General features: G+C 55.6%; 1 protein-coding gene across 6 annotated transcripts in view; it reads right to left on the minus strand.

The window, feature by feature from the left end:
* Positions 1 to 447: 447 nt before the first annotated feature.
* The window catches only part of DNMT3A (DNA methyltransferase 3 alpha), a 103,866-nt gene continuing 78,223 nt past the window's right edge, over positions 448 to 26,090 (minus strand). For 4 of the 6 annotated variants that reach the window (XM_070428808.1, XM_070428806.1, XM_070428807.1 and 1 more), the window contains exons 7-23: positions 19,088 to 19,303; positions 18,665 to 18,823; positions 18,189 to 18,296; positions 17,782 to 17,938; positions 17,320 to 17,469; positions 17,170 to 17,214; positions 16,384 to 16,463; positions 15,798 to 15,910; positions 15,507 to 15,690; positions 15,165 to 15,249; positions 12,716 to 12,861; positions 11,855 to 11,945; positions 11,520 to 11,668; positions 10,436 to 10,521; positions 8,633 to 8,702; positions 7,494 to 7,612; positions 448 to 6,758 (exon numbers count right to left, since the gene is read on the minus strand). In XM_070428808.1, the coding sequence (XP_070284909.1) occupies positions 6,617 to 6,758; positions 7,494 to 7,612; positions 8,633 to 8,702; positions 10,436 to 10,521; positions 11,520 to 11,668; positions 11,855 to 11,945; positions 12,716 to 12,861; positions 15,165 to 15,249; positions 15,507 to 15,690; positions 15,798 to 15,910; positions 16,384 to 16,463; positions 17,170 to 17,214; positions 17,320 to 17,469; positions 17,782 to 17,938; positions 18,189 to 18,296; positions 18,665 to 18,823; positions 19,088 to 19,303 (2,100 nt within the window). In that variant the 3' untranslated portion in view covers positions 448 to 6,616. Of the gene's footprint in view, positions 6,759 to 7,493; positions 7,613 to 8,632; positions 8,703 to 10,435; positions 10,522 to 11,519; positions 11,669 to 11,854; positions 11,946 to 12,715; positions 12,862 to 15,164; positions 15,250 to 15,506; positions 15,691 to 15,797; positions 15,911 to 16,383; positions 16,464 to 17,169; positions 17,215 to 17,319; positions 17,470 to 17,781; positions 17,939 to 18,188; positions 18,297 to 18,664; positions 18,824 to 19,087; positions 19,304 to 19,385; positions 19,459 to 22,634; positions 22,719 to 26,090 lie in introns of those variants that run through there. The other 2 variants (XM_070428811.1, XM_070428810.1) reach the window with 2 other exon arrangements.

Consider the following 26,090-nt stretch of genomic DNA (forward strand, 5'->3'; position numbering starts at 1 on the left):
CTCGATTCTTCCTTCAGACCAAATGCCTCTCCGTTTCAGGGTCCCTTGCACAGCCCAGACTGTCCACCGCCCGGCTGCTCTCCCCTTGGACACCCTCGTGTGTTGGGGAAACCAAAAGCCCTCCAGCTCCTCTGACCAAGACCCGGGCACAGAGCCCTCTCTTGGCACTTAAGGGGCTGTAAACTGTCGCTCAGCCCAGGACAGAATTAGATTTTCTGGCAAACGTGTCTCCCTATAACTTATCTCTGAGCTTCGAGTCAACCACACTGTCCTTTTTCCCACCCCGTTCGCAGTCCCTACTGAACATTCAGGCAGGTGATGTTTTAAAGAGGAACTGCATTGTCTGCACCCAGAGCTGGTGGTTAACCCTCTGGAGACGGCTGCGAACAGCCATGTCAGGGGAGAGGAGACGCGAGACAAAAGGACATTATTGCGGTGCTTGTTCCGTTTTTTCTTTTTGCACAAAAACAGTCCATTTATTCAAGTGTTCTCCAGCACAAGTACATTAGAAAGGAGCTTTATTATATTCTTCTGGGCACAAAAAAAAAAAAAATGTGATGAAGGCGGAACTGACAGACTTTCTACATCGGCTGTACGCATTGACCTCTTTAATTATTTCATAAACAGCTATGTCACGAGCATCACACACAGAGATACAACAGGACACTGGCGGCCGGGCTGGGGACCCACTCGGGCCCCTCGCACACGCCCCACCCGGATGTCCCAGAACCAGACTGTGAAATGTACATTATTATTGTCAATAAATAGAGAAGCAACCCTAAAAAAAAAAAATAATAATACAGTGGTGAAAGGATGCTGGAACCAGGAGAAAAACAATGAAAGGAAAAGAGAGGAACTGAAGAGAAAGGGCAGGCGGGGCCGGGGTGGGGCGGGGCGGGGAGGAAGTCCTGCATTGAGCTGCGTGGAATGTGGAGTGACAGTGCTCTGCCAACGGGGCCAAAGCGAAATCGTCTGTAACAGGGAAAGTTATTACCAAATCAGCTACGGAGTTTATTCTTCAGTATGAATACATGGTTTCCCACAAATAAGCACCCGCTACTTCAATGCCTCAGCTAAAACACATGAAATCGCTCATTTAGTTTTCAAGTACAAAGTTAAAATGCCTTTTTAATAATAATATATCAGAGTAAAATAATAGTCTCTTTTAAACTTCACTACAAGAAAACAAAACAAACAGTCATTGTCCAGACAGCAGACTTAATTTAACAATATATATTTTTAATAAAATGTTTTTAGCACCTTGTTGAGTCACCTCCTCCCTCTGCGTATTCTAAGGAATTTCGGCCTTTTCTTTTTGTGGTGGTGGTTGGTTGTTGGGTTTTAGGGCTGTGCGGCCAAATCAGTCTGTGAAGTGAAATGGGACTAAGGTAAGGCTTTCGATCCCCTGCTCATGCCCTCAGGCTCGGGGCTGGAGGCCACTGGACTGGGGTTTGAGAAAGCCACCCTCCCACGACCTCCAGGGAGCGCGTGGGGGGAGATTTCCAGTTTCAGGAGTCCTTGGGCCTCCGTTCGGGCGAGTTAGCCGGTCACAACTAGAAGAGGGACCTTCCATCCTTGTCCTGGCTGCTTAAGACCTGGTCTACGGCCTCCCCCAAACTCCACTGCCTAGATCAGCGATCAGCAAGCAGTCACCGACCAAAGGCCGCCTCGGCGGGGTCCCTGCAAGACACAGGTGCGCGGGGCGGGCTGCCCTGCTTCCCAAAGGCCCCGCCTTCCTTTACCGAGATGGAAAGATTCAAGAGCTCCTGCCGGACGGTGGAGTCTATCCTCATCTACGCCCTCTCTTCCCAGGTCCTCCACACACTGGCCTCACAGCGAAGGGCCAGCCCTCCACACACCGTCCCATCCTGGGCTGGAGGAGGGGCTCCGCTGCTTCCCGCCAGAGGGCAGGACAACTCCAGGGTCACCTCTAATCACAAGGCCTGGGAGCAACGGGACTGGACAACAGATGACAAATTCAGATCAAAACGGGGCCTGGCTGGAAACTCAGTTCTCACCCAAACCTTGGCTCTGCCGCTCCCCTGACAAAGGAACTGCCTGCCCTCCTCCGACCTCGGTGCCAGTCAGGCCCCAGGGCCCTCGCCCACAGCTCCAGGGGGCGCCTGTACGTTTCCCGAAAACGACCTCTGAAAGATAGCAGTGCCACAGCGACTCTGCACCAAGCAGGGTGGCGACAGGCGTTCACAACCACCTCCAGCATTCACTCCCCGTCTACGTCTACCATCAAAGACGTGAGGACGACCGGTTCCAGTTTTCCTACGTCCTTTCCCAGGCGGCCCCGCTGAGCTGTCCTTCCTGCTCCTGTTCCAGACCTCCCCGTGTGGAGATGGTGGCTACTCCCACCCAGGCGTCCCCAGAATTGCCACCTAAGCGGGAAGAGCAGGGAGCCAGCCCTTCGTGGGACGACTCCCATGTCCAACAGTCTTCCCACTGGGACTGCCTGTCCTGACCTGCACCTTCGCGACCCACCAAAAATCACACGGGCATCTCCGACAGCCAACCAACCACTCCCAGGCCTGTCCCCAGAGCTCCCAAGTCCTGCATGCTCTCCTGTGAACTTGGCTAACACGATATCCAATAGCAAGAAGGTTCTGGGGTCCGGACAGAAAACGGATAGGAACACACCACTGCCGCCTGCCAACGGCAAATCCTCACCTGCTGCTCCCGGGTACCACGGGGCAAGGGGTAGCACCAGCCAGCCGGAGGCCAACAGGGCTCAGCACTGCCTGCTGGAGACTAGCTTCCTCCTCAGGCCTCGACCAAGGGCTCTGGGGCCCTGGCGGGAGCTGTGGCTCCCTCCCCAGACCTCTGGCATCACACTTGGCACCTGCAGTAAGTGGGGAGGCATCCTCCTCAGTCTCTAGAAGCCTGGCTTTCAGGGGTGCACAGGCCTGCTCTTTAGAAAGCAAATGCCATGGGGAACATACTCCAGCATCTTCCCTAGGCCGTTTGGTGTCTCCTGCTCCACTGCCTCCACCCTCAGCCTCATCCACAGCAAGTGTAACGACCCCACTTAATCCTCGACCGCCCGGCCTGTAGGAGCACAGCTCCCCTTTAGCCGGAGACCTGGACCTGCCCCCAGAAGTCCCCCTATGGTTGGAAGTGGAGTAAGAGCATCCGGGCACGGCCAAGCGGGCATGTCCCCAAGGTCTGCTGCACCCACCACGTTCTACTGCGGGACTGAGCCCACAGGGTGGCTGGTGATGAACTCTCACCCCCGAGAGGGGCACCTGGTCCATCCTAGGGCCTCGTCAGGCTGCCCCGCCGGGAGGAACAAGCGCTCTTAAGGGTCAGCCACAGCGCACCTCCCTGAGCAAGCTGGCCGGCCGCGCTGATCCTTGGGCTTGCCACCTCCTTGGCTTCCCAGCTTCTTCCCACACCACCCTTGGGTGCAGCCTGGGCCATGGGGAAAGGCGAATGCCTTTGCATGAGCAGCGCACAAAGACCCAGGAGAGCCCGAAAGCTGCCAAGTGTCTGCAGAGGAAGGCCGCACCGTCCTGACACTGGGGGCTGGGAAGACCTAGCGCTGGCCAGCGGGGGAGGGAGCACCTTGGGCTGCTGAGACAGCCCTCCTCCCCCAGCCCTCCTAGTGGTGCTGGCGGTCTCCAGGTGCAGAGGGAGCGGCTGGAGCACGAGGGGACGGGTGAGCACCAGACAGGTACAGGGACTCCAGAGAGGGAGGGGCAAAGGTACCCCTCCTGGCCACTCCAGCCCCCTGGGGGCCCATCACCACCTGCCACCACAGAGCTGGCGGGAAGCAACTGGGTGTGATCTTCAAAGCCAATCTGACAAGGAAATGAGTAGATTGGGGTCCAGAACTAAGCACCCCTAAAAGGAGCAGGAAGCTGGCTACCGGCTGTGAGCTTACTCCTGAGCAATGAGCAAGGGATTCAAAGCCTTGGTTTAATTTTGTCACCAAATTACTAATTTGCTTGATTCAAAACATGAGGTTCACTGTCCCATTTTTTTATTTTTTGTTTTTTGAGTGGAAGCCCCTTGGCCAAGACAGACCTGGATGTAATTTCCTTTTGGTTGAGGGGAGAATAGGTAGGGGGAGCTGAGGGCTGACTTTACTGGTGCCTAGAGTTGCAGGTCAGTATCACAGTTGCTAACAGAAGAGTCTTTTGACATCACCAGGGGCAAAAGAGAGAGCACGCTACCTGCTAGAGGAGAGCACCTGCTAAAATAAAACCTCCTCCTTTTCCTGCCTTCAGCACCGAGCAACTTCTGGGATTGACAGTCTACCTGCAATCAGGGCAACAGAGGTAAAGAGCTGCAGGGCCGACTCCACAAAGTCCTGACTCCTGGGGGAGTGGCGGGTGCTCCCTGGCTGTGTGAGTGCATCTGTTATGCATCGGGATAGACATGTTCCTGTGTATGCGTGTGGGATTGATTGGTGTGGGGCTTACGTCTGCAGCGGGACCCGAAGCTCAGCATCCTGAGCCCCCCTTCCCGGTCCCCACTCTATAATATCTCTTATACATGACCCTATCTATTTATATAGTGCCTATCACCATAGGCCGTTTCTAGGGATGCGAACTTGGGACCATGTGCTTGACAGCACACCTCCCAGCCCTGCCGGTCCCAGGAGGTGCCATCCCCCCTCCCATTATAAAATATATATCTCTATATGCCACATATCTACACCCCATCTATCCAGGCAAGCATCCGCCCATTGGGCCCTCACCCTGGAGCCGCCACTGGCCTACCGCCTACCGCTTGCCTCGGTAGGAAGTGGAACCAAGTGTTGTGCACTTGGGGCTCCGGGTGCTGCTGACTCAGGTAAGAGCACAGCGATCACCAGACCAAAGCACTAGAAAAGAAATACACACCACTCCAATCACACACACAGGAGAGAGACGCCGGCCCTCCCTCCAGCCCTGACACACACGACTCCAGAGGAGGGGAAGCAGAAGAGAAGAGGGACGCACCGGAAGGCTGGCCTGTCGCTGCACCTGGTGGCCCACCTGGCCCGAGGGGTGGGGAGCCAGGGCACCAGGGCCACCCCTAACTCAGAAGCACCCTGCTCCCCGCACCTTGGTTTGAAACCTTAAGGGGAGGGGGGGGGGGGGGTTGGGTTTTTGTGTTCTTAACGAAAAATCTGAAAACAAACATAATTATAACCAGAACCATAAGAATAATAATTATAACGAAAGGTGTCGTCAGCCTCCCAGTATAAAACTGCAGCCTTTGGAGATGACCAAAAACATCACATTCCAGGGCCAGAAGCCACCTTGTGCACAGAGGGCGGATGGTGGGGCCTCATAAAAGAACACACAAAAGGCGACTTTAGACAGGAAAGCACCAGTACGTTTTGTATGTTTTTTTATTCGCTCCAGGCGGGGTTTTTAACGGTCACTTTCCCACACTCTGGACTAGTTCTGATCCCACCACGAGGAGCCCTCAGATCGGCTAATGTGAGAATCTTGGAAGGAAGACCCCTTATCCCGCTATCTTGCTGAGGGAGTCTCTCCTTTTTTTGGGAGCAAAAAAAAATATATCAAAAGGTTATTGCGTGATCCTGGATGAATCCCGCTCTCAGCTGTCCACGGTCCTGACCACCCCATCTCACCCCCTTTTTGGCAGGGAGAAGCGGGGAAACGCTGTCCCCAAACCGTCCTTCACCCCCCGTGGCACGCCAAGGGGAAAAGCCACCTGGGTGGTGAGGGACCTGTTCCCCCTTCTCCATCCTTGATTAAAACCCTTTGCGCATAAGGCAACATGGAAGCTGATGTTTTTACTCATCTCGCTGTTTGAAAGCACCATTATGAAGTCAGGTTGTACAGTAGTTAACAGTACCTTTTATATATATAACTCATATCTATCATATATATATAAACTGTAAACAAGAGGTAACAGCGGCTCTAGAAACTGGTTTTCTTCAAGGTTTCCTGTGTGGTAGGCACCTGGAATACTGTATAAAAGGGTCTTGTGGTGTCCTCCTCTCCCTGCTGCTAGTTGGGTTCTGCTTTGCATGACCAGGAATGGTGCTGGCAAGACAGCTCAGTGGCTGGGAGGGGTCTCGGCCTCCTGAGTGTGTCTCTACTTTCCGTCCCCTGCTTGTGCTCCTATCTGATCAGGCTAGAGACAACAACAAAAAGATATATAGTAAAAAAAAAAAAAAAATCCAATACCAATATATAGATTTCCATAGAATTTCCTTTTTTGCTTCTCTGTCGGCAAGGTATTGTTACTATGTTTTGTTGTTAATTTTTGCTGCAATAAACCCTCTTGTTTCAGTCACAGCAAGAAACAAAAACCCAAACAAACAGAAAACCCCTCTGAAAAGAGTAGAAAACAAAAGATCTGACCAAAAAAAAAAAGGGGGGGGGGTTAGGGGGAGAGGAAACATGATGTTGTTTTTAAATAGGACTAAAGATTAACATTGAAAAACCAGGAGATGATGTCCAACCCTTTTCACCAGGCAAAGCCCTCCGGTGTTTCTGCCTCTGGTTTTTGTTTTAAATTTCTTTTTCTCTTCTGGGTGCTGATACTTCTTTCCATCCTCATGTTCTTTTGTGTTTTTTTTTGTGTGTTTTTTTGTTTGTTTGTTTTTTTAACTCTGTATCACTACCTCAGTTTGCCCTCATGTCCCTTACACACAAGCAAAATATTCCTTCAGCGGAGCGAAGAGGTGGCGGATGACCGGCACGCTCCACGACCGGCCCAGCAGTCTCTGCCTCGCCAAGCGGCTCATGTTGGAGACATCGGTGTAGTGGACGGGGAAGCCGAACACCCTGGGGAGAAAAGGCGGAGGGCGGGGTGAGCGCCGGCGCGTGGGATTCTGGGGAATCTTCGCTCCTCTGTCACCCACTCAAGATGCGGGCAGCCCGCTGCTGTCTGTGGATTTGAAGCTAAGTTAGAAAACCGTGGCCGAGAGAGTTACGACACGGTAGAAGTCAAGTTAGGATTTGTGAGAACACCTCCAGGACAGGCGGCACCTGAGATTTAGATCTGCAGTGGGTACCTGAGTCTGAAAGTAATGACTACACACCCCATGCCTTCCCCCCAAGAGGGAGGAGAACTCCTGTCTGATTACATGCCCTCCAGGAGTTCCCGCTTGCTTCTTGTTTGTGTAAGTGGTCTGTTTGGCTGGCTAAGTGGCCGTTACACCGAGAATGAAGTGGTCATCTCATCCCTGAGTCCAGTTTGCACCCAATCAGGGTGCTCAGGCTGGAAGGCCCACCTGGTCCTGTGCTGCCCTGGTTTGTGAGGCGCCTAAAGGAGCAGCACAAGATAAGATGCTCCTGAGCCGCCGTGTTTCCTGGAGCTCGGCAGGACCCCCGGGACCCAAGGCCCCCGTGGACTGATTTCTAGATGCCTCACTGTGGGACCATCCCCAGGAATCGGCCACATCAGGAAATGCCCGGGTACCCACTGCTCACGTGGCATCTGTGCAGGATGCAAGCCTGGCCGGGAGAGACCCCCTCCTGCCAGGACAGCCCCTCGACCCCAGCCCAGGCCTTGGGTACCTTTCCATTTCAGTGCACCATAATATGTCCTCTTTCTCATTCATGAAGACGGGGAAATGCTGGTCTTTGCCCTGCTTTATGGAGTTCGACCTCGTGGTGATGGTCCTCACTTTGCTGAACTAGAAGACAAGGAAAGAGGAACGAGCACTCATTCGCTGGTCATGCATCTGCCGCGTGTGCCGGGTGCTTGCCAGGGACTGGCCAACGTGGGCCTCTGCAGAGCCCACTGCCCTGCTCTTCCTCCTACTCTGCGGCCACCCCGCCATCCTAGTCCAATCCTGCCGGCCAAGGGCTGGAGATATAGCAGCTGGAGCCACTGTCCTTCCTAAGTCCTCCAAGAACTGCTTCCTTCATAAGTGTAGTGACTTGCAGGCAAAAGATGCCAGATTGCTCCAGCTCTCAGGGAACCTGATGCCTGGTGTACAGAGTGAAATGGAGCTTCCACATCACAGGAGAGTCTCTGCTGTGGAAACTCACGCAATAGGTCCTGGCCAAAAAATTTAAACGCCCTTGCAGAACTAGGGACCTTGGCAAAGGTTTCTCAGTGTCTGCCTCCATGGGACACCAAGCAATGCTTAACAAGGGAGGGCAGAAGGCCAGCAATGACTTCTGATCTCTCTCTCTGCCTTCCAGACCTTCCTCTAAATCAGTGGTTCTCAACCGTCCTAATGCCGTGACCCTTTAATACAGTTCCTCATGTTGTGGTGACCCCCAACCATAAAATTATTTTCGTTGCTACTGCATAACTGCAATCTTGTTACTGTTATGAATTGTAATGTAAATATCTGATATGCAGGATGTATTTTCATTGTTACAAATTGAACATAATTAAAGCACAGTGATTAATCACAAAAACAGTATGTAATTATATATGTATTTTCCGATGGTCTTAGGCGACCCCTGTGTAAGGGTTGTTCGACCCCCAAAGGGGTCGCGACCCACAGGTTGAGAACCGCTGCTCTAGATCCGCCCCTCAGGCCAACGGCATGAATGACCCCGTATGGCCCCTAAATCGCAACCCCATGCTAGCTGCACCCAGAGCTCTAGAGGGCAGGCTCACAGCCCCGGTGGCTGCTCTGCCGCATCCCGCCCTCTGCCCTTCTCCCTACCGCCCAGCAGAGGGCCCTGACTCGGCTCACCTTGGCTATTCTGCCGTGTTCCAGACACTCCTGCAGCTCCAGCTTGTCATTCACAGTGGATGCCAACGGCCTAGGAGGCAGGAAAGAGGAGGTGACAACGGAGCCCAGGAGAAGGGCAGGGACACACAGGGCAGTGCTGACCCAGCAGCCATCTGACTCACAGTCGGCGAGCAAAGGGGGTCCTGTCTCCCACCTTGTTGTAAGCCCTTCCAACTCCCCCAGAAAACACACATACACTGCAGCCACGCACGGACACACATCCAAGTATTAACCCTTAAAAGGCAAATTCAAAAGGGCCTCAAGCTGCAAATAAGCAGGTCACACCTGCCCAGAAGGGGAAAAACCCAAATGTTTTTATTTTTACATCAGTTATTTTAACTGAGTTTTAAAAGAACCCAACAACGCAAGCTTCGGGGGGGTGACAGAATGCTGTGTATCTTGACTATGGTGACAGTTACATGGGTGTGCACACTGGATGGAATTCATTAAACTGTGCACCTTTAAAAGTAAGTTAAAAAGACAAATTCTGCACAGTCCCCTGAAGACTAACATTCTGTGACTTCCCAGAGGGCAGACCAGTTCACTGAACACCGGCTCCAGCACAGGCCTTTTCTGACCTTTAGAAATACTCAATGAGGGCTTCACTGAGCGGTCACCGTCTCAGTGTGGGAACCTCGGGGACAGCGCCTCCAGGCTCCTCTCAGTTTATGCGTGCATACGTACACACACGTATGTACGTATGTACGTACACACACACACGCACGCACATGCACACGCACACACGCGTCTACCTGGTCCCACCTGGTCTCCCTGCTCCTCCTGGAAGCTCAGAGTTGTAGAATTTTAGAGTTGGAAGAAACAGGTGGGAATAAATCCCTAGGATCAAGGTGTGTGACTTCATGAAAATGCTAGACTATACCGTCCTGTCCATTTTCCCAACACACACATCCATCTTGGGAAATTTAGCGGGACACTCAGTTTTCAGATCAGCTGCCCCAATGGCCCATCTCCTCCCCATCAACAAGTCCTTGCAAAAGACAGCAGCCCTGCCAAACGGGGACAGGCCTGAGGAAGTTCCTACAACTTCATGCCAATGACAGAGAGGGAGATTACACAGCTGAGGCCAGATCAAATGATGTTTCCAATTTGCAAGTATTCTCCAGGAGGCTTAGAATCCACTCAGAACATTCTGGAAAATATTCCCTCCATAATAGATGTCTGGAGTGGGTGGACCTCACGCTGCTTTTCAGCTGCTTTCACCCAGAATCCCTCTCCTCACAGGCCCTTTATACAGTGCAATTATTGCACAGAAGAAATGAAATTGTCTTCATTCCTGGATATTAAAATCTATCTGTGTGACCGAATGAAGAGCATCCTTCCAGCAAAAGACCTGAAGCCAACCGAGTGTGGACAAGTGAGGTGGGGCTTCAAACCTGCATGGTGCTGCTTCAAGATTCCCTCCCTGGACCAGCACCTGGTTGGGCGTGGGCACCTCCTTCCCACCCCCACCCCTTTCTCCATGACTTGACCTCAGGAGACTAAAGACATCACCCACGTAGGAGAACCAGCAATTCAACTCAGCAGCACGCTGGTTCTCCCTCCGTGGAAAGGGTGCACTCTTAAAGGGCCTCTTTTCCACCGCTCGGTGTTGGTTTCCCAGGAAAGTATTTTCTCTACCCTGACTCCCCTCCCTCAAGAATAGGGCAGAGCTGGCCCGAGAAGCCCACTCGGGACCCCCTCTCGGGTTGTCCTGCCTGCTGACACCAACCCGCAGCCATCCCAGGCCCGGGAGCTCTCACCAACCTGTTCATACCAGGAAGGTTCCCCCAGAAGTAGCGGGCCCTGTGTGCAGCTGACACTTCTTTGGCATCAATCATCACAGGGTTGGACTATAAAACAGGAGAGAGATTAACGATGAGCGAGAGAGGACTATGAAACAGTGCCAGGAATTTTTGCGAGTTTGGAGCCCGGAAGCCTCAGAGGCTCAGACTTCTCTCTGAGGAGGCCACACACTGGGGCGGCCTGAAGCCACCAGGAAAAGCCAGCATGAGACGTGGCCACATTCCACCAGCTCTTACCGGAACCTCAGAGACCAGCACACACCAGCGGAACATTCTGTGACGATGGGAATGTCCTCTGTGTGCACTGCTCACCAGCAGTCCCTACCCACCCGCCATGGGTGGCTAATGAGTACCTGAAATGAGGTGAGTGTGACTGAGGAATTTTAACGTTTATTTAAGTATCACACGTGGCCAATGGGGCTTTGTGAGAGAAAGTTCCAGCAACGGTGCAGATGTTCACTGTACACCCTGACTGTGAGCCAAACAGACAACTCGCAGTGACAGAACAGCAGCTGCGATGTTACCCATCCCGAGGCCAGGAGTGTGGGCTTGAGCTCCCGGACGGCCCACCCCTGGGGCTGCCTCTGCGCAGAAACCCTCTGTGCAAAGCTCAGACCGGGCTGGGTGCTGAGCCGGACCCGCGCTCTGAGACAGGTCCTGTTTCCTTCCCAGGTGTCACAGAGCATCTGTCACGGCTGCTGAGGAGCGAGCTGAACCATCGATTCTGCCATCTCCTAGGTTCCCCCCGTCAAACACCACACAGAACCCAACCCTGGGAGTGGGCCCCCCCACCCTCTTTACACTCAGGTCTTTCAAGTCCTAAGCCGTATACCTCCCCCAAGAGAGAGACCCCGAGTTCTTTCAGGGGAACCTCTAACAAGGCTTCCTCCCCATCTCACTGGGAAGCCCCAAGCTTCCCAAATGGGCCCTTTGCAAAGCAGAAGTCCCCAGCCCCCAGCCCCACAATGCAGATGAGACAGGGATAAAGCGGCTGTCCAAGGCAGAAGCCGTTAGTGAGCTGGCCAAACCAAGGGTGCTGGCTATACCTCGAGAAATCGTGAGATGTCCCTCTTGTCACTAACGCCCATGGCCACCACATTCTCAAAGAGCCAGAAGAAGGGGCGGTCATCTCCCTCCTTGGGCCGTGCGTCATGCAGGAGGCGGTAGAACTCAAAGAAGAGCCGGCCAGTGCCCTCTGAGAGGCGGGAGAGAAAGCCGTCAGCTGGGCTGTCTGCAGAGACAGTGGTGTGGCTAGGGCTCGGGGCGGGTCAGGGAGGGCAGGGCCAGTGGGAGTAGCCTTCCCAGGGCAGAAATGACCAAGTGGGAAACCTACGTGCAGAAGCACCAGCCGAGAAGGCGGCTGGGCGAGCACGGCACCTACCGTAGAGTCCCTTGCGGGCAGGGTTGACGATAGAGAGGTCATTGCACGGACTGCCCCCAATCACCAGGTCGAACGGGCCCCACTCCTGGATCTGAGAGGATAAAGGGAATGTAATGGGCTTACTGTCCAGAGACAGAGATGGAAAGGAAGAGAGAAATGATCTGTGAATTTGGCAAAAAAGTACTTGGATGTGGGGAGAGGAGACCCGGCTGCTTTGTACGCTCACCACCTACACACATTCGTGCACATACACTACGCACACGCACATCCTCTGTGCGGCCATGGGCCAGTCACCGAGGGCCTCCGGGCTCAGTTCCCTCTACAGTAAAGTGAAGGGGCTGAGCTGGATAATCGGAGGCCAGCAGGGAGGCCAGTGTTCCCAGCAGGGAAGGCAGCCCCTCACGAGAAGGCTGACCTGAAGGTGCTCTGTGCTCTGCGCCCTCTGGGCAGGGTGTCTGGGCCATCTCAACGCCCGTCAGCATTCCTGAGGGCCCAGTCTCAGGGGTAGACAGACACCAGAAGGGCAGAGGGTCACTTAGTCAAGACCCCGCCGGACACCCTGAGAAACGGAGGCTGGTAAAGCCGTCGCCAGAAGTATGAGGACAGGCACCTCACCGCCGTCCTAAGCGCTCAACTGAAAAGGGCCCTGCAATTAGCCAGAGAGCAGCCTGAGCCCCAAATTCCCATTTCACTCAGCCCGTGAGCCTCAAAACAAGGAGGAAAACGGAAGAGGGACAGGAAGAGAGGCTGGGAAAACAGGGAAAGGAAAATAAATGAACGAAACGCAAGGGGACTGGTGCTGCCCCAGGAGCTGAGTGCGAGGTGCGGGGAAGGCGGGACGGGACCCCAGCACTGACATACATGCTTCTGCGTGACGCTGCGGACGTCCCCGACGTACATGATCTTCCCCTGGTGCCGCACCATGCCCACCGTGATGGAGTCCTCGCACACCTCCGAGGCGATGTAGCGGTCCACCTGAATGCCCAGGTCCTTCAGCACCAGGAGCCCTGCGCCAGCCGGAGAAGAGCGCGGTCACTGGTCCCCTCCGGCAGCAGGTCTCTGCCGGGAGCCCTCTGGCCAGCCCGACACGCGGGTCAGCGATGGCCTGAGCCCTGCCCTGCCCAGGAAGCTGCCTGAAATCCTCCGAACCAACTGAACATCAGTGACAAAGACATCAAGGCTGCTTCATGTCTAGCTCGATCTACTTCAAAGCTGGTCAAAGGCCAGGGCAGACCAGCTGGACAGGAGGCGGTTTCGGGATCCAGGGAGAACAGCAGCCGAGTTTTGGTGGCCTCCTCTTTGCTGTTTCTCCATCTTTCACACACTGGTCCTTCCTCATCGCTTCTTTCCCCCAAACAGCTCATTCTGCTGCAACTCTCCCCATCCTTCAAAACCCAACGTAAATGCTACCTGTTCTCAAAATGTTTCAGCAACGCCCTCCCCTCCCCAAGGCCCTCCCCTACTCCGTAAGCCCCAGCACTCTGCGTCCCTCTCCAACTCATTAGAGCAGTGAGTATTCCTAATTCAGCTTTTCTCTTGGGCTACAAATGTCTTTAAGATGGAGCAAGAGTATGAGGTCTCATCCCAGTGTCTCCTCTTGAACTCACTACAGGCACTTCCTTACCACGACCCCTCGCCAGTCCTTGCTGAATTAACCCTTTGCGGTCCAATGTTATTTTTGGAATTCAAACAGTCTGGTCCAAATTAATTGACGGGATTGAATGTTGAACTTTTTAATGTTCTTATTGCTCAACGTTGGACCTGCTCCTAGCGCCTGGTCTGTCGAGTCAGCCTCGAGGTTGGACCGAAAAGGGTTAAGGCAAGGAAACAATGAGAACAGACCCGGCAGCTTCAGGAGAAAGAGGCTACTGTGCTGCCTTTCTTTCCCCTGCGCCCAACAGACCCCCACACCACGGAGCTTTGACAGCCTCCTGAGGTGCGACAGGGTCCAAGAAGGCCTCGAGGTTCTAGCCGGGGAAACCAACGCTGCACACGAACCTCTCGGTTTACAGAACATCGGCACCGAGATGAAAACATCAGACAGACATCTGGCCTGGGGTGCCACCCCTACGCTGGCCCTCTGGCCAAGGTCCCTGGGCTCAGACTGTCCATCTCCCTCTGGTCACATGGAGACAGGTTCTGAGGAGAGCGACTCCCTTCCGAGGAAGGGAGGAGCCCAGCCTGGGAGCAGGCCCGAGGGGGAGACGTGTCAGTGCCACCTTCCGCGAGGGCTGTCTGGCAAGGCCAAGAACCACAGGAAGAAAACAGCACCTACAGTGACCCCGCACACCCTGAAAGACAACGGCTAACGTACAGCACGAGTGTGTATAGGGAGGCCTGTCACAGCACAGCTCGCAACAGTGAAAACACTAGTCCCCGACCCACAGAGGATTAAATTAATCACGGTGCTTTCTCTCAGTGGCATCTTATGCGGCACTTACAAATGAAGAATGTAGTTCTCTACTGACTGACATGAGAAAGTCGTCATAACATCATCATTGAAAAGGCGAGTTACAACACTACACACTTTACCGCCCCTTTGTCTTATCTACGTACGCTTACATAAACACACGCAAATCTAACACGACATTCACCAAAACACTCATCACAGGCTTATGGGCAATTTAGATATTCTCTGCGCTCTGCGATTTAAAATGAAAACACAGCACAAGGGCCATGTTTTTGTTTTGGTCGCCGTCTGCCCTGTGAGGCTCTGTGAAAACCGCCAATGATCTCAGTCACTCCGTCCTCGGCCGGGAAGCTCCCCCCATTAACACATTGCGTACCGCATAGAAATCTCTACGACATACGCCAGGGACTGCACGTTTTTGGGCAAACTGCACGTTATTTAAATCATCATAATGCACTTTAGGTATTGTTTTTCAATAATTATAACATTTTTATTTACAAAAACAATTAAAGTTCCTAGTACTTTTTTAACGTATGGTACTGCGTAAAACATTTTCCTCTGTGAAGAGGGACCAAACAAAATTTACATAAGTATCTAGATTCTCTTCTTTTTCCATGGGCGTGAAAAACGAGAACGCTTGTGAGCGGTCCTTAACAGATGGCGCGAAACACGAGGAAACTCCTGAGCGGTATGAAATGTGTTAAGGAAAGTGCCCACCGGACACGCTGGTTTGCCACTGATTTTACTTCCCATTGAACCGTTGCCCCTTCAGGGTGAGGCTTTGGCAATGGTGATGCTCCCTACGGGTCTGTGTTGTCAGAGTTGAATACACGCATCCCCAACAGAGCTGCCCGTCCCAGGAGGAGGGCGCAGCCCCTCTCGGACCCGCGCTGCTCTCACCTGTAGCAATTCCGTCAAACAGAGACAGCACCCGGATGGGCTTCCTCTTCTCGGCCGGGACAGGTGGGTAAACCTTCGGAGGGTCCTAGGCAGGGAGCACAACAGGCCAGGTGAGTGCCCGGGCGTGTTCCCCAGCTCCGCCCGCCCGCCCGCCCGCCCGGCCCCCTGGGAGCGTGATCGGCGTTCTGACCCCGCACAGCCAGCGCGCGGCTCGGGCGCCCCTGCTCATCGCCCGGCCCCACGACCCACTGAAGCACCATCGCTTCGGCTGGCCCGCCCTCCAGCTCCGGCAGGCAGGAGCGGGTGAAGAGGGTTCGAGAGCAGGCCCAGGCCGGCACTCACAAATTCCTGGTCGTGGTTGTTGGCGAAGAACATCTGCAGCCGCGAGGGCCAGTCGTCCCGCCTCCGCAGCAGCCCGTAGGTGCCCTTGTGCCCGCACATGTAGCAGTTCCAAGGGTCTTCTTTAATGGCTGCCTGGGCGGCGCCGGGCCCCACCAAGAGATCCACGCACTCCACGCAAAAGCACCTGGAAGGAAGCCCAGTGTAGCAGCGGGACTCCCGGCCCCAGGCCCGTCCTGGATGGAGCACGGCTGGGCCGGGGGGCAGGGGGAGCCCAAGGTGGGGGCCCCTCACCTGCAGCAGTTGTTGTTCCCGCACATGAGCACCTCGCGCCCCCCACAGCAGATGGTGCAGTAGGACTGGTAGCCGTCGTCGTCGTACTGGTACGCGCACTCCAGGAAGCAGTTCTGGAGAGCAGGTGGCGGTCAGACCCTCCGCCAGCCCCGGGAACCCTGACTCAGCCCCGGAGACATGACCCTGCCACCCATCCAACCAGGGTCTGGCCTAAACCACAGATCAGGGAAGGGGCCAGCGGGTGTCCTGGGCCCAGCAGTGGATAGTAGCAAGGAGGCCTGGGCGAAGGCTGGGGAGGGAGCGGCACCCTCTGCCCCTAGCTCTTCCCCTGGGCCCTGAGGGCGCAGCAACCCACCAGCCAGTCGGCTTGTCCTCCCCCCTTCACTAGTGACTGGGGAGTGGAGTCCACGTCTGGGGACTGGGATGGGTGTTACAGGCGGAAGACTTTCAGGAGGAAAAATAATGGCAAGTCAAACCCTTGAAGCCCAAAGATCTGTTTCATCAGAACTTTCTGCTTCCACAGCTAACGCTGGGGTCACAGTCAGGCCAGGGGTCAGGAGGCGGCATCCCCAACAGCCCTCCCTACCTTGCAGTTTTGGCACATTCCTCCGATGAAGAGAGGGTGTTCCAGGGTGACGTTGAGGCTCCCACAAGAGATGCAAATGTCTGGAAAGCAGAGAAAGCAGAGTGAGCGGCACTGCAGGGCCCCCTCTTGCCTCGGACCAGAGCCAGCTCCGGAAAAGCTACAAAAGGGGGGCGTGCTGGAGCTGCCTCGGGCAACAGGGAGGCACCGGGGCCCCCGTTTCAGAAGCCCTGTCCTCTCTCAGAGCATCGATGCCACCATCCAGGAGTGGCATCATACAGGGACAGGAACCGCCAAGGAGAACGGGGCCCTGCCCTGGGTATGGAGGTGGCCCTTGGCAGACCTTACGTCCTGGGCCCCTGCCCCATCCTCCCCAGCCTGAGGGCCCTGAGTCTGACACACCATCACTAGGCCAAGGGAGACAGACGTGGGATGCGAATGACCGCTGGGTGAGAGAAGGTGATGAGAGATGTAAGGCCAGAAGGTCAGGTTCAGGCAAATTCAATCAAATACAAGAGGGGCTACCCTCTGGGACCCACTGGAGTGTCCCAAATCCTAATACCAGCCGACACCATTGACAGGTCAGTCAGATTCTGGCACCAGAAGACAGACGTGTGTGTGATGCAGGCTGGAGGTGGTGACACGTGCAGGACTGACCCGGTGACTGAGTACTGATGTCCCACGTCAGTCCAGCCTTTCTCAGCAGCCATGCCTCTGCCCCAGGCAGCCCCCTAGGAGCCAGCCCGCCTGCCCGTCCCAGGGAGTCGGTGTCCAGTGCATTGGACTCACCCTCGATGTTCCGGCACTTCTGCCGCACCTCGTACACCAGCCGCTCTACGGAGGGAGGGAAGCCCAGCATCAGAGGAGGCGACAGGGCCTCACCCACTCCTCTGAATGCCAGCCTCGCCACGCCACTCTCTCCAGAGCCAGGCTAACTACCTCTTGTGCGTTCGTCGATAATCTCCTTGACCTTGGGCTTCTCGGTTGTGCTCTTCCGGGGCTTTTTGGCTGGTGGGGGTGGCGCATAGGCAGCTGCCTCGGGTTCAACCCACATGTCTGTGTAAACTTCTTTGTAGGGGTTCTTCTCCTCTGGATGGGAAAAGCAGGGAATGAGGTCACGGTTCCCAGCTGACAAGGAATCCCAGCTCCCTCTCCTCCCCCATTCCACCCATAATGGGGTGCGGCCTGGACCCCACCGTGTTCCTTGCTCTCAACTCTCTGGTGGCAGCAGGCCAACGGGGAGCACATTATTCTGAGTCCCAGAGCAGTACCGCCCTACCCGACCCCAGGGGAGGGAGACCATGGCCCATCCATGGAGGCCCTCGCAGCCCTCCCGCAGCATGGCTTTCGCAGGCCTGGCTGGCAGGGGTCCAGAAGGCTAGGCTGGGCCCCTGTGCTGACCTTCTGGTGGTTCCAGGCCCTTGGGGCCAGAGGGCTGGAACCCTCCGAGGGCCCATTCGATCATCTGCTTGTTCTGCACCTCCACGGCCTTGGCAGTGTCGCTCTCGTCGCTGTCATGGCACGCTGGGAACAGCTTCCCGGCTCGGCTGCTGGCCACCTGGGGGGCAACATGCATGGGGGGTTGGAGGGACAGGCTGGAGGGCAGACTCCCAGTAGCGAAGGTGGGAGAAGGTGCAAGGAGGGGGAGGACTGGAGGAGAACGCCTGAAGAGTGTAGAAAGGAAGCGAGTAAGATGGGGGGGGAAAAGGGAGTCCACAGGCCTGGCAGGCGGACCCTCTGCCCAGGCCTAACATCTGCATCTCGGCTTCTAGGCCAACTAGCGGTCCGAGTCCCCAAAGGGCGCTCACCTGCAGCACTTCGTAGATGGCTTTGCGGTACATGGGCTGCTTGTTGTAGGTGGCCTGGTGGAAAGCGCTGCAGAAGGAGCTCAGAGGCATCAGCTTTTCCACACACACCTGGGGGGACAACCACGGCCCTCGTTTTTCTCCCACACTCATCGAGCCCCACCACGTGCCTGGCAACAGGCAAGGGTTGGAGGCATCAGGACTCGGCCCCTGTCCTTGAAAGGACCGGATGCATCAATAAATAGCTGCATGATGTAGAGGACCTGAAGGCAAGTGGGAGGGGCTTCCGGGGAAAGGGTTCCCAGGAGGCAGACTCAGCAGGCATCCTAGCTGTGAGGCACCAGTGCAACCTCATGATCTCCTGGGCTTCCATCCCCACACACACAGAGAGGGGGCAAGCACAGCCCACTTCTACCACCCAATTCCAGACCCTGCCCCGCCCAAACCGTAGGCCTTGGGACCGAGACCCCAGAACTCACCACTGAGAACTTGCCGTCTCCGAACCACATGACCCAGCGGGTGCCTTCAGCTGCTCGACTCCGGCCCGTCATCCACCAAGACACAATGCGGCCTGGCCACCAGGAGAAGCCCCGCAGTTTCCCCCACACCAGCTCCCCAATGCCAAAGCCCCGGCCGTCCTGGATCCCCAAGGAGCAGAAGTCATTATACAGCAGTCACGAGGCCCTGCCACCCTCGTCCCCCCACGGCAACCCCAGCCCTGGGCATCTGAGGGTCAGGACAGCCAGGAGGGAGCTCCATCTGAATGGACCAAATCAGAGCCAAATTGGGGAGACGAAGAGGCCTGGGATCAGGTGGAGAGAGGAGAGCAGGATGGGGCGAGCTGGCAGTGGAGGGACCCAGGACAGAGCTGGACGAGGCAGCTGAAGAAGCCAGCCGCTCACCTCGTACTCGGGTTCGTCATCGGCTGCTTTGGTGGCGTTCTTGTCCCCCGTGTCAGCCCCCACAGGCTCAGGGGTGGTGGCCACAGTGGGGGACGCGGGGTCAGTGGGCTGCTGCACTGCAGGAGGGCTGGCCTCCTCCACCTTCTGAGACTCGCCGGACCCCTGGTTTTCTTCCACAGCGTTCATTACTGCAATCACCTTGGCTTTCTTCTCAGCCTGGGGAAACAAGGGACAGAAGTTACCTTGGCCTCTCCAGGAATCAGCAAGGCCACCTCATACTTAGGGCGCTCCTCGCAACCTCTTTCTGGGCTGGAGACAGTGGTGGGAGGTCAGGGGCTGGAGAGAGTTCTTCCCTCATCAACTCAACTGGCCTGCCGTGGAAAACAGAGAGATCCGAAGTTGAGAGGCAAACACCAATCATCTGGCTCCATTCCAGCCTTCTCCTCTGCCCCTTAGGAAATCTTCCTTCCTGGTCTGATCTTTCCCAGTTTATCACCATTATCATTCGCCCACCCTCTGACGTGGAAAGGTTAATTTTATTCAGATCTGAAACATGCACCTTCGTTTAGGCTCCATCCTCTCCTGTTATATTTCCCAGCCAAGAATTGGACTTCTCACCCTTTCCTCCACAATTTCCCTGGGCAGCCAGGAAATCTGTGTGGCTCCCCGACCACGATGCCAGTTCTGTTGTCGGGTCTACTATGAGGAAATCAGTGCCATGCTTCCTTCCCCACCTGCTGGAGCACCACGCAAAGCCCCGTCCGAGCTCGCCTGCTTCCAGGCTGGAGTTCTTAGGATTAAATCCACTGTGCATTCTGTTACCAAACTCACCCCTCCCTTCTCTGTGTGCCTTTCAGATCCATATATAAATACACTTATTCTCTCAACACTTACTTACTGAGCACAGGCATCCTCTCTGCCATCCCACCGACAAACCCAACCAAACCCGACCACTGTCCTAGTTGGACAGCCTCATCCTTTCATCATTTCAGACTTCATCTTTCAGACTCTGCCCCATTCCTTCTCACCACCTGCTCCTAAAGGTGCAGCCTACAGAGGAGCATGAGATCCTGGATACACAGCTCTGAGGGCCGGCCAACCTCACCTCACCCCAGCTACTGAATCTAGAACACGTGGCCCTCAAACTCAGGGCTCCGCACCCATTCCCACCACACCAGATTCGGAGAGAGAAAATCCCATCCATCTGCCTTTCAATATGAAGCTCTCCCCCAGAGCTGATGAAAAAGAAAAAAGCATCAGAAAGCAACATGGAATACAAGAGCTCTAAGCTGGAAGTCAGAGCATCGACATCTCTTTCTTAGCCTTGCAACTCATTAACAGCTGACTTCGGAGCAGCCCCTTCTCTTCTGAGTTGCTCCAACCTAAAAAGGCATTTAAATGGAAGGGTTTCTGTTAACCTTTTCTGACTATCAAGAATTCCAGGGATGCTCCCAAGCCTGTTAATGAACCCCCAGATCCCAGGATTCCAGGTTAAGAACCTTGGTCTTAAAAGCAATGGTCTACTCTTGTCGATTCATTTCATTCAATCCTCAAGTCTTTGTTTCTGGGCCAATCGGCTTCCTGTAACGATCCCTAAAACACTAATGATAGAAGTCCTAGTTCTTTCTCTGACTCAACAAATTCTAAAATGGGATCATTTATTCTTTGCCCACAAACAGCTGGGAGAATGAGGTGGAGGAATGCAGAGTAATTGCTCATACCACCCTAGCCCCGTTCTCACCTGGTACCTGGTGGACCTTTGTCCTCTCCTTCCTACTCTCAATTATCCACCACCACCTCCCCCACAAGGTGTGACTGGAGGAGGATTCTCCTCTAGAACCGGCAGCTGGGGCAGCCCACCCCAGGACCAGGCCCCTTCAGATGAGCAACATGACTAGCTGTTCTGCTCCCTTCCCTCTGCCTCCTCCAACTTCAGTCACGTTGACTGATCTAGACCAGGCTGCTACCCTGAATGACCCAAAGACCCTGCTCACGGGTGACAGGGCCCCTCAACCAGAACAAGGTGTGTAGGTAGCAGAGGGCAGGAGGGAGAGAGGGGCCTTCTGAGGGAAGGAGCTGAAGTCACTTCCACAGCAAGCAGCAAGGGGTGGGCGGGTGCTGGGCTCCCCAGGTCTAGACTCGAGGAGAGTGGGTAGAGTCGTGCCTGACACCACCCTTCGTCCTCCCCCACAGCCCCTTTGTCTCTCTTCCCCACCCCCACCCCCCCACAGTCAGTTCCTGAACATTATTCTTCCTCCACAACTTCCCCCAGCTTGTCAGACGCTGCTGCTGACGGCTACGAAGCGCCCCCAACCCACTAGGTGCAGGAGAACACGCGCCCAAAACAGTTTTTGGCAGGCGGCGGCGGAGGAGGAAGGGGGCCTCCATGGTGACACCGCCAGCGGGGGCAGGGGAAGGAAGAAGGGGTGGGTTAGCAGCAGGAGGCAAGAGAAAAGGGGAAGAAGGGGCAGAGACGGTGGCTGGGTGGGGGAGGGGCCTCATTAGAGGAGTCTGCCCAAGGTAGTGAGGGAATGCCTTTTTCCCCCGTTCACTCCAACCCATCTCCCTGGGGCAAACAATAGGAGAAAGAAGGGTTAACTGAACCTTGGCATTTGGGCTAAAGGCTCCTACCCTCAGATCAGAACACCCCACTCCAGGGTGGCCTAGAGATTGGGCCTGATCAGGGAGATACTACACCCCCCCCCCCCCACCACCACCACCAATGTGGCCCCAGGAAGCCACTTTGCCTGGAGTTTTGTCCGGCCTGGAAAGCCACTGGTAAGTCCACTCTGGTGGAGCAGGGCCTCCCGGTCCAGATCTATCTCCTCCGGCAGCTGTCCCACTTCCACCCCCCTCCAGGCTGCTTCCTGTTCCAAAGGTCAGAGGTCTGGGCGCCCATGCGGACGCCCTGCTGGTGCAGCAGATACTGGGCTGTCCTGGGAGCCTCACCGGCCTGAGTCAGGCTGGCCCCCCCAGGCACCCGCTGAGGTCCCACACCCCGTGTCCAGGCTGCACCGCTCCCTCCATCCCAGCACCACTGCTTCCTGGCAGCCTGCCCGGTGGCTCCCAGGGACACGCAGGAGAGGAAACTATCCCTCTCACGAGGCTGCAAGGTTGGCAGGGCCCGAGGGCAGCCTGGTCCACCGGCCAGGAACACGGGTCAGCAAGGAAATGCCAACAGCCCATCTGCCAGGCAGCTCCGCAAAAGCGTGGCTCCCAGCCCACACCTCGGCTCCCCGCGCCCCGGCGAGGGCCTGCTCCCCAGCGCTCAGACCCCTGCCCCCGGCTCGCTGCAGGGCGGCTCTTCCTGGCCCCGGAACCGCCAGGTCCCGCCTGGGCGCAGCGAGGAGCGGGGCTGGGACCCCGGGAGAAGGAGCGGGTGGGACAGCAGTAAGTTAGCATCTCACAGCTCGGGCCGGGCAGGGGAGCCGGCGCGCGCGGGCCAAGGAGGCACACTTGTCGCTGCCCAGCCCAGGCTGCCGCGGCCCGGAGATCCTCCCCCCGGCCCTGCCGCCCTCCCGCCCCCGGCCTCCGTCCAGGAACCTACCCATAAGGCCAGGTGCAGCCCCTCCGCCGTCCGGCTCAGGTGTGATCCCCGGCCCGGGAGCTCCGTAAGTAGCTGCCCGCCTGGGGGGAGGGGAAGGGGGCGATGGGGCTGGGGGCGGAGGGGGCCAGAGGGAGGGGGAGGGGGGCGCTGGGGGGGAGGGCTTGAACATTTTCTTTGTCTAGAACTCCAGGTCACGTGGGGCCCGCTGGAGTGCTTGGTTGGCTGCGAGCGGGCCGGGGGAGGGGGCCGGCCCTCCGACGCTGGCAGTGGGCCAGCCCCTCTGCTCCCGGCCGAGGGGCGCGGGGGCCCGGGGGCGCGGCCGGGCCTCCGCGGGTTCCCAGGGCCGGCCCAGCCGGGCGGGAGGCGGTGCCCGCCCCTTCCTCCCGCCGGCCCTCCCCGCCCCCGCTCCCCGCCCCCGCTCCCCCAACTCCGCCGGAGCCCCGCTCGCGGCTGGGGGGCGAGGCGGGGAGCCCTCGGGCAGTGCTGCCGGGGAAGGGGGGCGGCCCGGGGGTGAGGTGGGCGCGCAGGCGAAAGGAGAGATGAGGTTCGGGACAGCCTGCGAACCAGGAGAAAGTTGTTCTAAGTGAGTCTCAGAAGCACACCAAAAAAAAAAGAAAGAGGAAAAAAAAGCTTACAGACGAGCGAAGCAGCCCAATAAGTTGTAGGGAAACTCCGAGCGCACAGCGATGGACGGAAGGCGCCCGCACCAACCGAGAGCGTCCCGAACGTGGCGGGTGGGGGTGGGGGCTCCCTTCACTCGGTGGGGGATGGAGGGGGGCGCCCTGAACAGCTGGCCGAGCAGTGCAGGCTCTGAAAACCTCTTCCTGGCCAAGTCACTGGGTCCCCTAGGTCTGCCTTGAATTTCTCCCTTTCTTGTGTGCAAGGTTGGGGCTGGGGGCCAGTTCAAAAGTAGAGTAGCCCCCCCTTATGCGCGGGCGGGACTTTGTCCAAGACAACACCCCTCCATCCCCCACCCCCGAAGGTGCCTGAAACCTTGGATACTACCCAATCCTATATATACTTGTTTTCCTATACGCACATACCTATGATGAAGTTATAAATTAGGCACAGTAAGGGATTAACAACTAATAAAATAGAGCAATTACAGCAATAGACTTGTGAATGTGGTCTCTGGGAAGATCGCTGGCGTGGCTCAGTGGTTGAGCCTGGACCTATGAAGGAGGTGATGGTTCGATTCCCCGTCAGGGCACAGGCCCGGGTTGTGTGCTGGGTCCCCAGTGTGGGGCATGCAGGAGGCAGTCGATCAATGATTCTCTCTCATCATGGATGTTTCTATCTCTCTCTCTCCCCCTCTCCCTTCCTCTCTGAAATCAATAAAAACCTAATTTTTAAAAGAAATATCACTGTACTCACCCTTTTTCTTGTGAGGACATGAGATGATAAAATGCCTCCATAATGAAATGAAGTGAGGTGAATGACTAGGCGTCGTGACACAGTGTTAGGCGTCTACTGACCGTCTGACCATATATATGTCAGAAGGGGGATCATCTGCTGTGGGTAATCCTGGATCATGGAGCTATGACAATGTGGATGGTTGGGGAAATTTATTATTTTTGGACTGTGGTTGACCTTGGGTAACTGAAACATAGAAAACCAAGCCCCAGATGAGGGGAGAACTACTGTACAGTAATTCCTCCCTTCTCACCCATCTGCAGCTCAAAACTACATCCTCTTCTTTGGGAGCTTCTAGCTGGAGCCTCAAGGTACAGCCTAAGCCATTTCAAGCTCCCCCTTCTCAGCAGAGGCCCCAGGAGGACAGACACGTGAGGTACTGACAGATTCAGCTAGACTTGGACAGACAGGAGAAAGCCATTGAAAAGCAAACATCTGTAAAGGTGACTGTCATAAGTACCAAGCTCAATGGGCCAGGGTGGCTTAGAAGCCAACAGAAACTGGGTCGTCTGGATGATAAGTGAGGTCAGAAAGGTCCGTGCAGAGCACAGGTGGGATCTGAAGGAGGAATCAGATTTGGAATGAGCTAGGATAGGTGGAGAATAAGAGATGGTAGTCGGGAGGGGGGAAACTTGTCCACCTTCCACCTCCAACCGGACTAAAGCTAAAAGGTGCAGAGAACGATGCCAACAGCTAGATCCCATAGCAGTGAAGAGTCCCTGCAGCTTTTCTGACAAGAGGAGATGGGTGGGTAGTTTGGGAAGGTTAGTCTGGTTTCCATTTGCAAGACAAATAAATCTGAAAGAGAAGAGGAGCTGAAGATGAATGCTCCCGGGGAGGCTGTCTGGCCAGTGGCACTTGTCAGAAGATCTGGACTTGGAATATGGTTCCATCAGGACCTCAAACAAGCCACTTGGCCCCAAGAAGCCTGTTTTCTTATTTGCAAATTAGGCGTGACGACACCTGCCCTCCCAGGCCCTGGAATACCAGCATCTCTTAAGGATCACCTCATGCCCTGGATGCCTGGCTTCCAGCCACCGTCAGCGGGGACATACCGGCTGGAACCGGTGCTGCTATGATGAGGTCAAGAGATCTGCTGTGAAGGAGAGCCCACCATCTCCTGGGGCTCAGCACCGTTCTGAGCAAGCGAGCCCTGAACAGGGAGGAGGACTCCAAATCGCAGTGCCTTCTCCAAATAATTCTTGGGGAGTACAGACTTCCCTCTCCCAACCCCGCTGAGACCCAGAATCCATGCAGCAAAGAGGAGCCGTTCGACAAAACACAGACCCTTCTCTCAACCATCTTTCAACTCAGTCAAAGTATCTACGTAGTACACTTTCCCAGGAGATTCCCCAAGCAGAGATGAGCAGCCCTGAATTCAAACCTCTTGCCTGCTCCCACCCTTTATGGGATGTAATATTGACTTGCTTAGCTGCTTCTCTCACTGCTGCCTCCTCAGCATCCAGGCCCTGTCAACAGGCCACTTTAGACCTCACCCTAGGCCTCCTCTCAAAATGAAGTCTGAATTCTGGCTTGGCCGGCTCTTTTTAATAACACTACCTCATCTATGGCATCTCCCTTTCCATTATTACATGGCTAACCCCCTTCGCTTCTACACTCCGTTGGTATTGGGGCTGCTTCATCCAGGACTCAGAGTGCCAGAACAGACACAGTCTTCAGTTTCACTTTCTCTTGGCTAACTTAACAAGTAGCCTCCCTCCAGCTGCCAAACTTCCTCATTCTCATTCTTTAAAAATTAAGCTCACATCTTACGTCTTCTACACAACTCCCATCTTTAGCAAAAGGAAGCCCAAACTCAAAGGTGTCCCCTCGCAACCGAGGGTACCGTCCCTCTCCGGTAGCTATGGGGCAGAAAAGGTTACCCTCTTCTATTCTATCAGAGATGTGTGCCTCTGCTCAGAGGGCAGACAGACCCCAAAGCAGAAAAGATGCCAAGATCTAGGGCAAGGGGGGACTTTGGTAAAAGGTCAGGAAAAACCCAGGGCAGCCTTCAAGGATCCTCAGGTCACATTTGTCCTCCAC

Source organism: Myotis yumanensis, unplaced genomic scaffold, assembly GCF_028538775.1.
Source record: "Myotis yumanensis isolate MYYU_CA2020_CCGP unplaced genomic scaffold, mMyoYum1.0.hap1 SCAF_11, whole genome shotgun sequence".
In the NCBI taxonomy this organism is placed as follows: Eukaryota; Metazoa; Chordata; class Mammalia; order Chiroptera; family Vespertilionidae; genus Myotis; species Myotis yumanensis.